Below are 17,376 nucleotides of genomic sequence, written 5' to 3' on the forward strand. Positions count from 1 at the left end.
CAAAATTTATTTGACATTTGTACTAATTTACCCCAGCTCCTAGTGATCCCTTCCCAAAAGCAACCCTTAGAGCCCCCCCACAAATTGCTTTGTATCTAATTGTTATGCATTTTGTATTTAATTTTCAGTGTGTGACAAGGATTTTAAAAAACAACGCACATAAACTTTATGAAGGTTAGAAATCTCTTATTTTTTGGTCCTTTTAACCCCATGCCTAATGAAGTACCGGAAACATTTTAAGTCCTTGTTTTTTTCTTTCCCCTGAGGCATTTGGGATTAAGTGACTTGTCCAGTGACTTGACACAGATAGGAAGCATTAAATGTCTGAGAGGGAATTTGAATTTAGGTCCTCTTGATTAAAGGGCAAACTTCCTATCCACAGTACCATCTACCTGCCCCTCCTTGCTGAAGTTTTGAAGATGTTATTACACATTCTTTGTCCTGGTTGTACTTAGATATGGATGGTATATATGTATATATGTGGAACTGGGGAAATATGGCTTCAAATCTATTCTGACACTATTCATTTTAGGTTTTGTGTGTCACACCCCCCACTTTCTAGAATTTACTGAGTTATAGACATTTAGGTGGAGGATGTGCTTGTGGAGGGAATTTCCTAATAACATCCTCAACTAACTATGCACACAAAATCCAAATAAAAACATGTTACAATAAAATTATACTTATTCAAAAGCCTAATAGAATGGGAAGGCATAAATAGGCTCTTATTATCTTTGATGTTACATCTTTATCACCACTCTCTTTCCCTCTGATTGGAGGATGGAGCTATAAACTCCCAAACCTCTATTTCTTTTTTTTTTTTTTAATTTTTAATAGCTTTTTATTTACAAGTTATGTGCATGGATAATTTTACAGCATGGACAATTGCCAAATCTTTTGTTCCAATTTTTCCTTGGGATATAAGCCCAGTAGAAACACTGCTGCCTCAAAGGGTATGCACAGTTTGATAACTTTTTGAGCATAGTTCCAAATTGCTCTCCAGAATGGTTGGATGTATTCACAATCCACCAACAATGTATTAGTGTCCCTGTTTTCCCACATCCCCTCCAACATTCCGCATTATCTTTCCCTGTCATTCTAGCCAATCTGACAGGTGTGTAGTGGTATCTCAGAGTTGTCTTAATTTGCATTTCTTTAATGACTTGGAGCATCTCTTCATATGGCTAGAAATAGACAAACCTCTATTTCTTGAGGAAGTTCAGAGTGGACCATCTCATTTCTATTCTGGTTGCCCTGCCTTAGGGTTTTTTTTTTTTTTTTTAATAGCTTTTTATTTACGAGTTATATGCATGGGTAATTTTACAGCATTGACAATTGCCAAACCTTTTGTTCCACTTTTTCCCCTCCTTCCCCCAATTCCCTCCTCCCTATGGCAAGTTGACCAATACATGTTAAATATGTTAAAGTATAAATTAAATACAATATAAGTATACATGTCTTAACAGTTATTTTGCTGTACAGAAAGAATCAGACTTTGAAATAGTGTACTATTAGCCTGTGAAGGAAATCAAAAATGCAGGTGGACAAAAATATAGGAATTGGGAATTCTATGTAATGGTTCATAGTTATTTCCCAGAGTTCTTTTGCTGGGTGTAGCTGGTTCAGTTCATTACTGCTCTATTGGAATTGGAGATGGCCACATCCATCAGACTTGATCATCATATAGTATTGTTGTTGAAGTATATAATGATCTCCTGGTCCTGCTCATTTCACTCAGCATCAATTCTTGTAAGTTTCTCCAGGCCTTTCTGAAATAATCCTGCTGGTCATTTCTTACTGAACAATAATATTCCATAATATTCATATACCACAATTTATTCAGCCATTCTCCAATTGATGGGCATCCACACAGTTTCCAGTTTCTGGTCACTACAAAAACTTCTGGTTTGTGGGGTCCTGCCACAAACATTCGTGCACATACAGGTCCCTTTCCCTTCTTTAAGATTTCTTTGGAATATAAGCCTAGTAGAAACACTGCTGGATCAAAGGGTATGCACAGTTTGATAACTTTTTGAGCATAGTTCCAAATTGCTCTCCAGAATTCTGCCTTAGGCTTTTTTTTTTTTTTTGATATCATCATCTGTTGGGTGATGGAGATAGAGATAAAAGTGAAACAGCCCAAGTTTTCCAAAAGGTTACAAACTATGTGAGGAAACTATATAAGAATATAAATATAAACAAAATATAGTTAATAATAATTGCTAACATGTATGGAGTTCCTTTACAATTATTAACTCTTACATATTGATGAAATTATATTTTTTGACTGATGAGAGTGGTGGGTCCCCTTAACAGAAATGGAAAAGTTTGGAAGGAGAAAAAATGGTAACTCAAAGGTGTTTTAATTTTTCTAATGATTAAAGAATTTAATTAGCTCTTTAGAACTGATTATTAATTTGTATTTCCTCTTTTGAAATTGTCTATTCAAATTCTGTGATAAATTATTCTTTCAAGGCAAGGGAACCGAAACAAAATGAGTCTATGAGGATTAGGAAAAACATACACAATGATTGCAATGATATAAATTGAAAAAACACTAAAACAGTAGTGTGAAATTAGAATGGTCAAATTGTGAAAAAATATGACCAAAAAAGAGATATGAAAAAGAATTAGGGTTTATTGGGCCCAGCAGATAGAATATTGGTCTTAGAGTAAGAAAGACTTGATATCAGATCCTGTTCCAAATACTAGTTGGTGGTCCTGGATGAATCATTTAACCTCATCTTCAGTTTCCTGAACCTGTAAAATAGGAATAATAATAGTGTCTCCCTTTCAGTGGTGTTGTGAGAATAAGAAATTTTTTGAGTAATTTAAAAACAGCACTATATAGGTACTAGATGTTATCATTAATAGTGTTAGACCTTTATGTTGGTTAGATTTACTCTGGGAAATGTAGATAATACAGAAACAAAAGATAGAAATGAAATTTAAAAAAAAGTCACTAGTCATCCATTGAGGAAAAGGAGATTACACTAATACTGATACTATTTGAGTGGTCTAGATTCTTGGTGGTCTAGAGGTTAGTGGCTATAAGAGGGTTAAGAATTCCTTTTAAATCGGCCTGCAGGTTTTAGGAGTGAAAGAACTCACTCATTCCCCAATTATTAGTTGCAAAGTGAAAGTTTATTGTTAGATAGAAATAAGTTTACCAAGAGACTGACTTGTATAGTGGCAGATCTATGGGAAAATGGAGTTTTTTGCACTGAGAATGTAGTTCTCAGTGGACAGAAAGTTCTGGAAGCTGAGTGAGCTACTAAGGTCCATTTGCAAAAGCAGGTCAGACCCGGTGGGGGCTGGGACAGCCTAAATTGGCTCATCTACAAGCTGGGTTTCAGCTTGAGCTGGAATTTGAATAGAATTGAATTTCTTTAATTCAATAAGGTTGGAATTCTTTTGCTCAGGGCTGAACCAACACCACCTAGATAACAGAATGAAACTGTTTGGCGGGGTCCCTCACTGAGGCAGAGTTGAAGATTTTCTCCTTCAAGGAATTTTAGAGTTTTGGGATCCCTTCTTCAATACTGCATTGCCAAGTTGTCAAATTCAAATATACGGATTTCTTCCAGCCACACATTGGCTTAGAAAACTACGTATTTCCATTATCCATGTTGTACTGTATTTTTTACTTATTTTGTTAAATACTTTTCAGTTACATTTTAATCTTATTCAGGGATCTTATTGACTGACATATATGATACCTTTGCGCTAATAGATCTATGAATGGATTTGCTACACTCAAAGTTAGCAAAATTCCTCATTATTAGCATGGAGAGCTAGAGAAAAAGAAAAATGAAACACTATCACTTTAAGGAACTTGCTTTTACATTAGCTCTTACTGGCTTACTGCCAATTGATTTCTGAACTCCTGGAAACTGGGTTTCTATCCACTAAGGTTAGTTCTTGCTTTGCTAGATTGTTGTGAGGATGCAAAGAAGTGATGTTTGCAAAATACTTTGTTGACTTCAAAGTAGTTTAAAACGTGTTGATTATTACTTTTTAATTTGTTTTAAGAATGTGGTAGTTGTTGAGAAAATGAAAGTAGTGTGTATAGATATGTGAAATTATTAGAAGATACTCTGAACATATGTTGGAAAAATTGGTGGATTTTAATGTCATGGGTAAATGATTATCAACTGTACAGTTCTATTGAAAGCCTGACTTTCTCATTTCAGAAGACTGCCCAAGAACTTCTGTCTGTCTGTTTCCAGGTGGAATGAAAACAGGAAATGGCTACTCTGATTATGGCTTCTTCAGTCATTGAAAAAGAAAGACAAAAGTTAGTTAAAATTCTGCAGGAGGATCCTGATTCTATGTTAGATACGTTAACTTCTCGGAACCTAATTTCTGAAGAGGAATATGAGATCTTGGAGACTATCACAGACCCACTGAAAAAAAGTAGGAAGATGTTAATTCTGATACAGAAAAAAGGAGAGAGAAGTTGTCAACAATTCCTGGAGTATTTACATAGTACTTTTCCGGACTCAGAAACCAATTGGTGGTCTGCTCTTGGTGAGTTGAGATTTTACTTTTTTTTTTTTTAGTCAGATTTTTTGAAGAAATAATGCATTACAAATAGTTTGTTTTTACATTTTTCCCATCTCTTTTCTACAGATAAATTTCTTTTTTGATAAGATTCAGAGGCACTAATATTTTTTATTTTGAATGAACTGTACATTTTACCTCTCTAAGAACCTTAAAAGTTCTTTTGGATCAGGTTCTGTGGCATAGATGGAAGATAGTATAAGGTTTCAATATAAATAGGGTTCCTAAAATCTTAATTTTAATTACTTCATATGTAGAGATTGTTAAACTTATCACATATATCCTACTCCAGAATTCTGATGGACACATTGATTGTGCAGATTTATATTTATGTTAGAATAAATTATAGATTTTTTTTATTAGGGGAATTTGGGAAGTTTTCAACACTAAGATCAGTTGATAAAAGTATGTTACTGATACTTTCAAGGTTAGGAATTTGAATATGATGTAATTTTTTCATAGAAAAAGATGTATCTTTTCATACACTGTGCTAGCTATATCTACTAGCCATTTTGGAAATGTCTTGGATATGGTGAGCTAGTAGTTACCTATTATATTTGAAAAATAGGTTTTGTGACTATCAGTGTAAGTCCAGTTTCCTTTTTTTTTTTTTTTAATTTAATTTTATTTTATAATAACTTTATATTGACAGAATCCATGCCAGGGTAATTTTTTTACAATATTATCCCTTACACTCGCTTCTGTTCCGATTTTTCCCCTCCCTCCCTCCACCCCCTCCCCTAGATGGCAAGCAGTCCTATATATGTTAAATATGTTGCCGTATATCCTAGATATAATATGTGTGCAGAACCGAGCAGTTCTCTTGTTGCACAGGGAGAATTGGATTCAGAAGGTAAAAACAACTCGGAAAGAAAAACAAAAATGCAAATAGTTCACATTCGTTTCCCAGTGTTCTTTCTTTGGGTGTAGCTGCTTCTGTCCATCATTTTTCAACTGAAACTGAGTCTTTGTCAAAGAAATCCACTTCCATCAGAATACATCCTCATACAATATTGTTGTTGAGGTATATAATGATCTCCTGGTTCTGCTCATTTCACTTAGCATCAGTTCATGTAGGTCTCTCCAAGCCTCTCTGTATTCATCCTGCTGGTCATTTCTTATAGAACAATAATATTCCATAACATTCATATACCACAATTTACCCAGCCATTCTCCAATTGATGGGCATCCATTCAATTTCCAGTTTCTAGCCACTACAAACAGGGCTGCCACAAACATTTTAGCACATACAGGTCCCTTTCCCTTCTTTAGTATTTCTTTGGGATATAAGCCCAATAGAAACATGTAAGTCCAGTTTCCTAAAGAAATACAAACAATTTATTTTTTTCCTCTTAATTTCCTAAGGATACACAAATAATTATTCTTTTTTACCCCTCCAGAGGAAGAATTAACCTGCAGGAGGGAAAGTAGTTGGTAGATATTTCCCTTCGTGATCATTTAATATTTCTCTAGTTTTCCAATAGATAATAGAGTCTCTATTCCTAGAAACCTTTAAAAATACAGCAGGCATTCTTTAAATGAAGGCTTTGGAGAAAACAGAGGTAGAACTGGAGAGAGAACTTCTAAAGGTCTCTTTTTCAGATTCTATGACAACCAAAGGAGTGTAGACTTTATTTTTGAGATTTGCCATTTTATTTTGGAACTTCTAGACTTGGATCAATTTTGGGCTATCCCTGGTGCTGTAGCCAGAGTGATTTAATTGATTTTAGAGACTTCTATATAGTTTATGGATTAAGACTTCTGATTAACACTAGGTCCCTTAAAGATGGCAACTTTTATATGAATCTAGTAAATCTGCTCTGGTTTCTTTGGGTAGAAATAAATTTTTGGCCTACCTGAGTGAATGAGGCTTCTTGGTTCTATTCTTTATGGAAAGGTTATCAAAACCTGTAATGCCAGAGAAACTGAGGCAAGATAGAGATTAGAAAGTATTTAATATTTTATTTGAAAAGGAGAGATTTACTGGGACCAAATGGATCCATGGTTTGGTCCCAGGGCTGAATGAGTCTATTGTCCCCAAGAATCCAGCAAACAATCCGAGTTCTCAATGACATATATACAGGTGGCTCAGATACAGGGGGTAGACTGAGGTAGGGTCGGAGTCAGAGCTAAGAGCAGGAATAGGACTCTGACAGGGTAGGGGGAGGCACTGGAGATGGGGAGAGGCATCTTGATAAGATGGTATTTGATATTCTGATAGTTTGGGATGGTGAGAGGAATTCTGATATTCTAAAATATAAGATCTTTTATCCTTATTAAATATTCTGATGATTTAGAGGGAGGGGTAGTTTTGCAGGATTGAACAGAACAAATGAGGTAGAACAATTCAGGGAAACTGAGGCAGGACAATTTAGGGAAATTTAGTCAGGACAGTTAGGGAAACTGAGTCAGGACAAAACAAGAGAACTGTGGCACAACAAACCCAAATCATTAGAAAATTTACTTTTTCAATTTGAGAGAAAAATCCATTTTATTTTCCAGAATTTATTAAACAAGAAAAAGAACATGAGAAAGCAGAAGCTCCTCTATTCGTGGAAGAGAACAAGAATTCAGAAATTACTCTGCTCACGGAAAAGAAAGAGTTCAAAAATACTGATGCTCTTATGTCTATAGAAGAGAGCCAAGATCTAAAAATTAATAGGCCTGCAGGGAACAAAGGAGCTAATAATTCACCAGTCACTGGGACCTCCATGGAGGAGGAAGAGGAAGGAGATGAACTGGAAGACACAGAGGATGGAGACTCCTATGAAAATCCAGAAGCTATTGTGTACTTAGGGGAAGAATGGGAAGATGAGAGTCCAGATACTGATTTATACTTAGAAAAAGAGGATTATTTAGAACGTGAGGCATATTTTGAACATTCAGGATCATCAGAGGAAGAGGAAGTCTATGTGGATCTGGAAAACACTGAGTACTATGGGGAAAATGACATGATTGAGTACTTGGATAGTGAACAGAGCTTTGAAAATTTAGAGGCTGAAGAGTATCTGGAGTTGGATGAAGCAGATTTGGAAGGTAAAAAAAATTAAATTAATTCCACAAACATATATATTTCCATAAAATTTAAGGCAAACAATAATAGAATTTTGATGTTACCATGAATCATTTAGGAGACAGAGAATACAGATTCTCAGCATCCTTTTCTACCTTTTCCTGCATGCCCTCTATGTCCTTTCATCAGTGGTAGGGATTATAGGTGAGACTTCATCTCTGAGCTCTTTGCTATACCCCACTGTAAATTATTAACCTTTCCATTTGGGGATTACATTTCATTCTTCAGGCAAGTGTTTGGGCTCTGATTGGCTCAGAGTGAATGACTGTTTCTGTTTTGGCCAGACACTTTGAGGGTCTTCCCTTCCCAGATAGATTTTTGCTTTTGACTATGTAAGCATGGGTAATTTTTCAACATTGTCTCTTGCAATCACTTCTGTTCCAACTTTTCCCTTCCTTCCCTCCATCAGAATTGATCATCATATAGTTTTGTTGTTGCCATGTATAATCTCCTGGTTCTGCTCATTTCATTCAGCATCAGTTCATGTAAATCTGTCTAGGCCTCTCTGAAATCATCCTGCTGGTCATTTCTTACAGAACAATATATACCACAATTTACCCAGCCATTCTCCAATTGATTGGCATCTCTGCTTCATTTCTTACCTAGCTTTAATCACTGATTGGGCATTGCCTCAGTCAAACTGAGACCTGTTTTAAAGACCTTAGCTTAATAGGCCAAGGTTTCCCACTGCATTCAGGGCCATCTCCAGTTGTCTTGACCCTTACCTAGTGTTCCTTGCCACTAAATGAAGCAAGTGACCTTTCACAACTCTTTCTCACTTCAATCCAATTCACTTATGTCATGGCATCACCTCCCTGATATCATGGTCCTTTTTTAAGAATGAAGGACAAACAACACCAGCAATAACAACCATATTAAGCTTAGACATGGGGATTTTTGATGCATGAGAAGATTTAGGAGATCAGAGGCCTAATATTTATAAACTGGACCAACTATTGATTATTGGGGCAAGTAGGTATACTTTAAAAATATTGCTTTTAGGTTTGGTATCATCTACCAGTGACAATAAAATATAATAATATTTTGAAGTAGTTAAATCCTTTTGTATATTTTTGCCAAATTTCTCCCTGTTAATACTCAGGGAATAATAGATATTGTATACTTTCAAGTGGAGCATAGTATATGATCTAGACTCCACTTTCCTCAGTGATTTATTTTAAGACAAACTCATACATAAATTCAGTTGAATGTCAGTTCCTTGAAATAACAAACTGTTTCATTTGTATCTTATCCCTATTGCTTAGCAAAGTACTCTTCATACAGTAGGCACTTAATAAATGCTTGTTGAATGCTTGGCTAAATTGAAGGGTTAATTATTAAATATTGTGTTAGAGCTGGAAGAAATATAAATGACTTTTTTTTCCCCTGAGGCAATTGGGGTTAAGTGACTTGCCTAGGATCACATAGCTAGGAAGTGTTAAGTATCTGAGGTCAAATTTGAACTCAAGTCCTCCTGACTTCAGGGCTAGTATTCTATCCACTGTGCCACCTAGCTTCCTCCAATCTAAAAGACTTTTACAAATTTGTGTAATATTGAAGGAAAAGGTGACCTTAAATGAAAACATTCCTTTTTCAGATCTGAAAAGGCAGTCCTGTTTATACAAAATGTCATAACCCATCCAGTTCTTGTGAGGAAAGAGAATGACTCTTTTTTCAGCACTTGAACACTTAAAGTTTATTAATAAACTTTATTTTCCCAACTTCCCATTAAGTTTATCGTTGTGACATCAATTACTATTTCCCATTGGAAGTTGATTGTTGGAGTTCAAATGAAGTATTAACATTTTGAGAAAAGATTTGTAAGATCTTGTGACAATAAACAGTTCATTTTAAGTTTGGATCAATACAGTGGTTCCTGCTGTGGTCATAGAGACTTTATTTTAAACAAAACATTCTGAGTTCAATCACAATTGTTCTGAACCCCCATTTAGGAAAATAGTCTAACATTTAGAAAGAGATCTGGATCTCTGCCTTTATTTATGAAATTTAAAAAAAGTTTTATTTGCCCAATGAACAGAAATCTATTATCTCTTTACCCTCTGCTACATTGAAAAAGAAAAATCAATTCTTTTTATTAAATGTTTATAGTCAAGTAAAATAATTTTCCTTAGGTATGTTAAAAAGTGTATATAGTTCTGTCCCCTGGATTCTTCACTTTTCTGTTAGAAGATGAGTAGCATGCTTCAATATTAGTCCTTTGGAATCATTGATGTTCTTTCTTGCAGCTCTCAAAATTGCTTATTTTTATTTTATTGTTATTGTACAACATTGTTCTCTTGATTTTGCTTATTTCATTCCTTTTCAGTTTATAAAAATCCTCAAAATAATTCCTTTTAATAATACTGATACTAGAGTATAAGTTTTTCCTGTGCTTCTACTTATTTCATTCTGTATCAGTTCTTAAGTTTTTTTTATGTCTTTGAAATAGTCTATTTCCTCTTTTCTTACAGTACAATAATATTTCATTACATTTATATATCACAGTTTATTTATTTATTTCCCAGTTGATGGGTATCTTTTTAGTTTCCAGGGTTTTTTTTTTTCCTATCACTTTTCTGCTTTATTTTATCTCTTTTGAGTATAGACTCTGAAATGATATAAATGGGTGAAAGGGCATATCCTTTTTGGGTATAATTCTAAATTGCTTTCTATAATGGTTGTGCCCAGAAATAAGTCCTCCAACAATGCATCAGCTGATTTTCCACAACCCATTTGACTTTTTCCTTTTTTGTGTGTTTTATTTTTGCCAATATGCCATATATTTATACCTACCTCTTCTTAACCTCTGGCCATTTTGTGGATGAGTTTAGGTTATTGAAACTATCTGGATAATGAGATAGCAGATTATATTGTAGTGTCTGTGGATAGACAGGCACTGGGGGAGGGAAGTTGAAGAAAGAACATACCTTTTTTGTTAACTTCTCCTCAGTTCTTGAGTAGGTAGGTACACTTGTAGCAACAGTCCAAGTGTCCTCTTAGATATCTGTAGAGCTAATGACTCTTCTTAATATGTCTCTTTTCTGTCACATTTTGATCCTATCTGCTCTTTGTGTGTTGCTTATTGCCCTGGAGTTGCTAGTTCTTGGCTTAGCTTTGTATGATCCCATCCTGTCCTCTGCTTCCAGATCCTTAGAATTCCTTTGTATAAATTATTAAATTAAATAAATTAATAAAAGTATCTCATATAATAGCTTTGATTGATTCAAGGAGATGTGCAGGCTCTATTTCAACTTTGTTTTGCTTGATTTATTGATTCAAAAAGTGTTATTATCCAATTTATGTAATTACTTTTAAGTTGGTAGGATTATCAGTGGAGCTCCACTCTTACAAACTAAAAAGAGAATGTCTTGTTGGTTGCAAGTCAAATTTAGATTGTCTCTAAATTAGATAGATTCCATAAATTACTCTCTAAAGTTCACATTGTTTTTAATGATCACTTTACCATTTTCTGTGTTTCTTCTTTTTCTTTAGAGAGAAGAAAAACATTCAGAGAAATCCTGTCATATTTGGAAATGGACAGGAATAAGAAGCTTCTACCAAGTTTTGTTCATCAGTTCCGCTTGGACCATGGATGGCATTGGATCCCTCAGACGTCAGCAGACTTAGCCTGGAATTTCCTACTAAAAATTCAGTCCTTAGATTTGACTGCCAGAGATACAATCCTTGGCCAAAGGAATGCAGATGAGGATGGCAAAGAGGAGTTGATCATTAAGGTAGAAAATATGGCTCTTAGAGACAAAGATACCATTAATCCATTGGATGTTCTCTGTGCCATCATGCTTTGTTCAGACATCTCCTTGCAGCAGGAGGTCTTGGGGAACATGTTTAAGTGCCACTTTGCTCTTCCTTTGCTGCTACCAGATGCAGAGAACAATAAGTGCATTTTGATGATGGGGGCCATGAAGAAAATTGTACTAAAGGACTTAGTACATTCCCTAGGAGATGCTGCTGAGCTTGGTGTAAAGTCCTTAGTGTTTATGAAAATGCCCCTTATCTCTTTTGTTCGACTGGGGTGCTGTGATTCATCTAAATCCAGGATCCTTAATGCAATGCTCAGCCTTCCCCAAGAGCAGCCTTCTAACATCTTTCTCTATCGAGACTCCCATACCTCATTACTTCCTCGGCAAATTTCTGATGGTTTGGTAGAGATTACTTGGTGTTTCCCCAACAGTGGCACTGGTAAGGAAAATCCTGACTTTTTCCAAGAGCCTGTGGCTGTGGCCAATCTTAGGGGAGATCTGGAGTGCTTCTGGATGCAGTTTGGCTTTTTAATGGAAGTCTCTTCTGCTGTGTTCATTTTTACTGACTGTCCAGGTGAAAGGGAATGGGACCTCCTGGCATTTCTAGGAGAATCTGCTAAGGAAAGATGCTACTTCATTCTCAGTCCCCAGTCTAGGGAAAGTGAGGAAGCCCAATTATTCCAGAGAGTTCTGAAACTAAAGCCATCACAACTGCTGCTTCTAGAGGAGAGTGAAATGGGGGATAGAGGAAAGGATGTAGAGGGCCTCCGAATAGCCCTGAAAGAGGTGATGTCCTCTCCTCTCAGACATGTGTCAGTAGAAGATATGGCATCCTTGGCCAGAGAGTTGGGAATCCAAGTTGATCAGGACTGTGAGAAAATCCAAGGTGTCCAAGGTACCCTTAGTGAAGCCATACCTGAAGCAGGTGAGGTTGAAGTACCCCAGAGCCATACCCTTTTCACAGATCTATCAGGAAGCCAGTGTGAAATGCCTACAGAAGAGAGTGGGATTTTTAGCAGAGTCCACTGCCCACCTCATACTTTCCATCATCCTACATCATTTAGCTCTGACCCATGGGGCTGGTGGAGACACCCACAGACCATAATTAAGGGTAATCCTTACCGGCCCCCTCTGAGACCTCACAGGACCACAAATCCTAATGTGAGGGCAGGGTTTAGTCCCAGATGGTTTGGCTCTATGGCCTTTCACAATAGAAGCACCAATATACGAGGCAGAAGTCCTGGCAGAGGGGCTTTTCAACCCCAGAGAATTCATCAAGCTGCAGCATTAGTAAAATCTTCTAGATCTCCCCAAGTATATCATTTGGCAAGACCACCCAAACCAGTTTCTCAAACCGTACAGGCCCCATGCCAGGGATCTCAGTCAAAAATTTTAAGAGCCCGCATATTCGCTTCTCAGGCAGGTCATTTGCAAACCATAAAACCACAAGCGGCAGGAACATCTATTCAATCTATGAATCAAGTTTTTAATTTAATAGATTCCAGGAACTCAGGATTCCAACTTATAGGAATGACCAAGAAACCCATCAGAGAAGTATCAAAGTCAAGACAGGATCAGATTGAAGAACAGTCTACAGAAACATTTAGGAGGCCAGACTCCCAATCACGGGGAGCAAAATTAAAAAGAACATTTGGGACCCAGAAATCTCAGCAATCAGGAGTAACAGGGCAGACAACGAAATCATCCTGTCAGATAGGAAGCTTCATGCCCCAGCAACCTCAAACAGCCAGAGCAACTGGGAGGCCCATAAGACCTGCCTGTCATCCAGGAGCAAGTAAACAGCATCAGGGCCAGATCTCAAAACCTGCTTCTCAAACAAGACAGTCAAACAATTATAGTAGTAAACCCCCACCCAAGTCTCAGTTCAAGCCTCCTCACAATAAGCCATCCTATTCCACAGGAGGAGCCAAGAGGAGAGGAACATAATTCAATACTTCTTAGTCTAGTGAGTCTAATAACTGAGGCAGGTAAGCAGTGCATTGGATTGAGTGCTGGACCTAGAGTCAGGAAAACCTGAATTAAAATCTGTTTCAGATATTTACTTACTGCGAGAACTGGGATTTAACCTCTGCCTCAGTTTTCTCAGTTGTAAAATGGAAATAATACTAGAAGTTACATTCCAGGATTATTTTGGGAGTATAAATTGTGATACTATTTGTAAAGGTCTTTATAAACCTTAAAATACCATATGAATGCTAGATATTGTTATTGTTGATTATAAACTAAGTCTCCTTAATTCTTACTCTGTATCTCATATAACCATTCACTTGCCAGATTGATGTGCCACTTGATCTTTTTGATTATTTCTCCATTGCTAGAGATCCTTAAATAGCTAACTCTTGCCCAAGGAATAAATTAAAATTCCCAAGACTCTCTATAATTTGGCTCTAATTTATTTTTTGGACTATGAGGATAAGGGGCTTGGATTTAAGGAGCCCATTTTTTTTATTTTCTCCAGGATAAAGGCAGTCCTGGCATTAGGGTACTTGCAACCTTATAGTATCAGGATAGAGTAGATTTTTAGGCTCAGATTATTAATAGGAAAGATCCCACAGGGTATGGAAACAAAGGCATTTTTCTAATATTCCAGGATTCTTTTCCATTCCATAAATATTTCTTAAATGACTGCTATCTTTATATTCCTGTGTTAGGAATTAGGGACATTAGTTCTATATATTAGTACAGTACCTGATATGTTAATAAATACTTATTGTTTTTTTTAAATATGAAATATACATATATATTTGTAATAAGTTTATTTTTAATACACATTGCTTTATGAATCATGTTGGGTGGGTAAAATCAGAATGAAAGGGAAAAACCAAAGGAGGGATTTAAAAAAAACTTTAGAAAAAAGAAGTGAATATAGCATGAGTTGATTTACATTCAGTCTCCTTAGTCTTTTTCTGGATGCAGATGGCATTTTCTGTCTAAGATTGATGGATTTTTAATCTAATTGATTGTGAAAGGAAGGAAAAATATATGATAATAGCTTGAAGGAATGTTTGAGTTAAAAGAAGGTCTTTTAAGGTTGAAAGAGATCTAAGGTATGTTTACTGCTAGTGTAGAAGAAACCAGAAGATAAAAGATTGATGATTAAAGAGAACAGGGATGAGATTATGAGCCTAAGTAGAAGGGTTATCTAGGTAAGAAGGGCTATTTCATCTCCAGAGAACGGGGAAAAGGATGAAAGAATAAGAAACAATGGGGGTGTGATAGGGTATAGAAAAAGTTCACGTTAAATAAACTTAATTTTCTCAGTGAAATAGGAGATGAGGTCCTTTGCTGAGAATGCAGTGGTAGAATAAGAGAATATTATTTTAGGTCATCATACTTGATAGAAAGTCAGTGAGGAGGAATGTGACATGTTGGTGAAGTGTGGGGAAAAAGCAGGACTGGGAAAACAACATCTCCAATGATTATAATACTAAATGGAAACACAGTAGAAAAACTGAAACCAAGTACTGTGTAATTACAATAAGCAAACTTTACCTGGAAGAAAAGATGAAAAAAAAATGTACTTGCCCTTTCTTTGCTGAAGTGGGGGCACTATGGGAAAATGGGGGAATGGAAACATGAAACATAAAACATGAAAAAATATAGTTAGGAGGAATGAAGATAAAAATTTTTTAAATTTAATATTTTAATATTGGGTAAATTATATCAATAATCAATGTTTGCATATAAATTCCCATCTCTATATCATTAGAGGACAAGATATAATCAATGCATAACTGGAAAAACTTAAGGAAATAAATATATCTTGTACCCAAAATTTCATCAGTGTGGTATTGCCTAAATCAAATTGTTTTCAGTTTTCTAATTCTTTATGATTTTTCATGGCATTTAATATTTCTGTTAAAGACTTTCCTTTAATTGTTTTATATTTCTAGGGGTTAACAATATACTACTTAATGTATAATTGTTCATCAGTTATTTCATTATGACTATATGATTAACTTTACTAATTTTCTACTTTTTTTTCCATGTAATTTCTTAACTGTCTATTTTTTCATAAGCAGTTCTACTTGGTTTTGATTCCATGGAGTATCATACTCCCCATACAGGGTACCCTCTGATAGTTCCCTTATCTCTCGTCAGCTTTCTTTTGTGTGTTATCTTCTCTCGTGAGATTTCAAACTCTGAAAGGCAGGGATTGTCTTTTTTTCCTTTTTTCTATATCCAGTTCTTAGTATTATATCTGGCACATAGTAGGTGCTTAGTATATATTATTGAATTGAATCCTTGGTAAGTTCTTGCAGTCTACCTTTACCCACTGGTGTTATTCCACAGTCTCTTCTATTTGTAATTTAAAAGATTGTTTTAATTTTGTGTTTGTAATTTTAAAAGGTTGTTTCATCTAAATTTTGGGTAGGATTATCTGGAGCTATAATTCCATTTCTATGACTTTCTCTGTTTCTGCTCAGGGAGGTTAAGTATTTAAATTGTCTAGATCCATCTGATCAGTCATACTATCGATATAAATGATGATGGATATGGCTTTGGGGAAATTTGGGAAAACTTGTATGAACTGATACAGAATGGAGTTAAAAAACAACTGGGCGATCAATTTATATAATGAAAACAATATTATAAAATTAAACAGCTTTGAAAGCCCTCTCTTCAAGGTATTCTTTAAAGCCCTATTAGAAGTCTTTTTATATTGCCATTTCTACCTGTTTAACTCTGCGTCTACTCAATAAGTTACTGTTTTCTACTATCCAACCATTTTTGGATTAGTCTGTATTTACACTAGGAAGAATAAAGAATAAAATAACCTTTGAAGCCAATATCCATTCTATTATTATGTAAACACAACAAAAGACTAAATTTTGACTTAAATTCTTTTTATAGCTGAAAAGACTATAATCTATTTTTGTAGCTACTTGGCTGGGGGGGGGAGAAGATAATTCTTAGTAGAGTAAGTGACAATTTTTGAATTCAGAATGTAACATCTCTTCGTCATTGTCACCTATTTAACTTTCTCATCTTCTGTTAAGGAAATGAGAATAAAAAACTAATTTAACAAGGTGATACTGAGGAAAGAATTTACTAGCTAACCAGAATCAAATATCCTCTGTAGATTATTCAATCAACATTACTGTTAATCCTCTTTTAGCTTTTTAAATTAAATTAAATCAAGCAGCCCCCTTTTCATTCTTTATGCATTTACCATTTCATTCTTTTTTATCCAATTTCTTTTTCTTTTTTAATTTAGGTGAAACATTTTTTTTTTCAGTCAATAAAAGTTTTTCTTTTCTCCTCATGCCTCTATTGATAATGAAGGAAAAACAAAACCTGTTACTAACATATAGTCAGGATCCCCATGCCAAGACTATCCCCTTCTCTTTTTACTCTTGTGTGAGTCAGGTGGAAGGCATCCTTTCCCAAATTAACTAATCTGAGACATGCTCATGTACAAAGAGAAAGCACTAATATGAGAAAGTACATGGGAGAGGGAGAAGAAAAAAAGGGGATAGAGAAATGTATATGTGTACCTGATTAAATAGCAAAAGACCCAAGCCTTTTCATTGGATAGACTAAAATGAAATAACCATCATTGACCAATGGTCATCAATGTTGTCTGTTTCTGTGGGTCCTGTAACATCCTGTCACTGATTTAGGATCTGACCTTTAGAGACCTCTAGGCCTTGATATCATGTAACTTCCTGCAATCTGGGGCTCAAGGCTTGATCTTCTGCCTCTAGAGACTCAGGGAATAGGGTTCATATGACTTAAGCCTAATCTCATAGATTTCTTGAGAAAGCTTTATCTGTCTTATCTCAATCAGTCCCATTCACTCCTTTCTTTTTACTATTAGGAGACAACCTGCTTTCTAAGGCCCAGAAAGCAAGGTGTATCCTGAGCTTGGTATATCAACGATCCTTTGCATTCACTCTCTGGATGAACTGAGCCATAGCAAGGTCCCAGAATTGTTTCACACCAGCACCAGATGTT

General features: G+C 35.6%; 1 protein-coding gene across 1 annotated transcript; it reads left to right on the forward strand.

Annotated features, from left to right (window-relative positions):
• The first annotated feature begins 4,234 nt into the window (after positions 1 to 4,234).
• On the forward strand, positions 4,235 to 16,208 carry CARD6 (caspase recruitment domain family member 6). Its single transcript, XM_051990265.1, is given in 4 exon segments — positions 4,235 to 4,245; positions 4,247 to 4,530; positions 7,066 to 7,599; positions 11,129 to 16,208. Coding segments are annotated over 4 exon segments (3,045 nt in total). The 3' UTR covers positions 13,345 to 16,208.
• Positions 16,209 to 17,376: the final 1,168 nt, after the last annotated feature.

Source organism: Antechinus flavipes, chromosome 1, assembly GCF_016432865.1.
Source record: "Antechinus flavipes isolate AdamAnt ecotype Samford, QLD, Australia chromosome 1, AdamAnt_v2, whole genome shotgun sequence".
In the NCBI taxonomy this organism is placed as follows: Eukaryota; Metazoa; Chordata; class Mammalia; order Dasyuromorphia; family Dasyuridae; genus Antechinus; species Antechinus flavipes.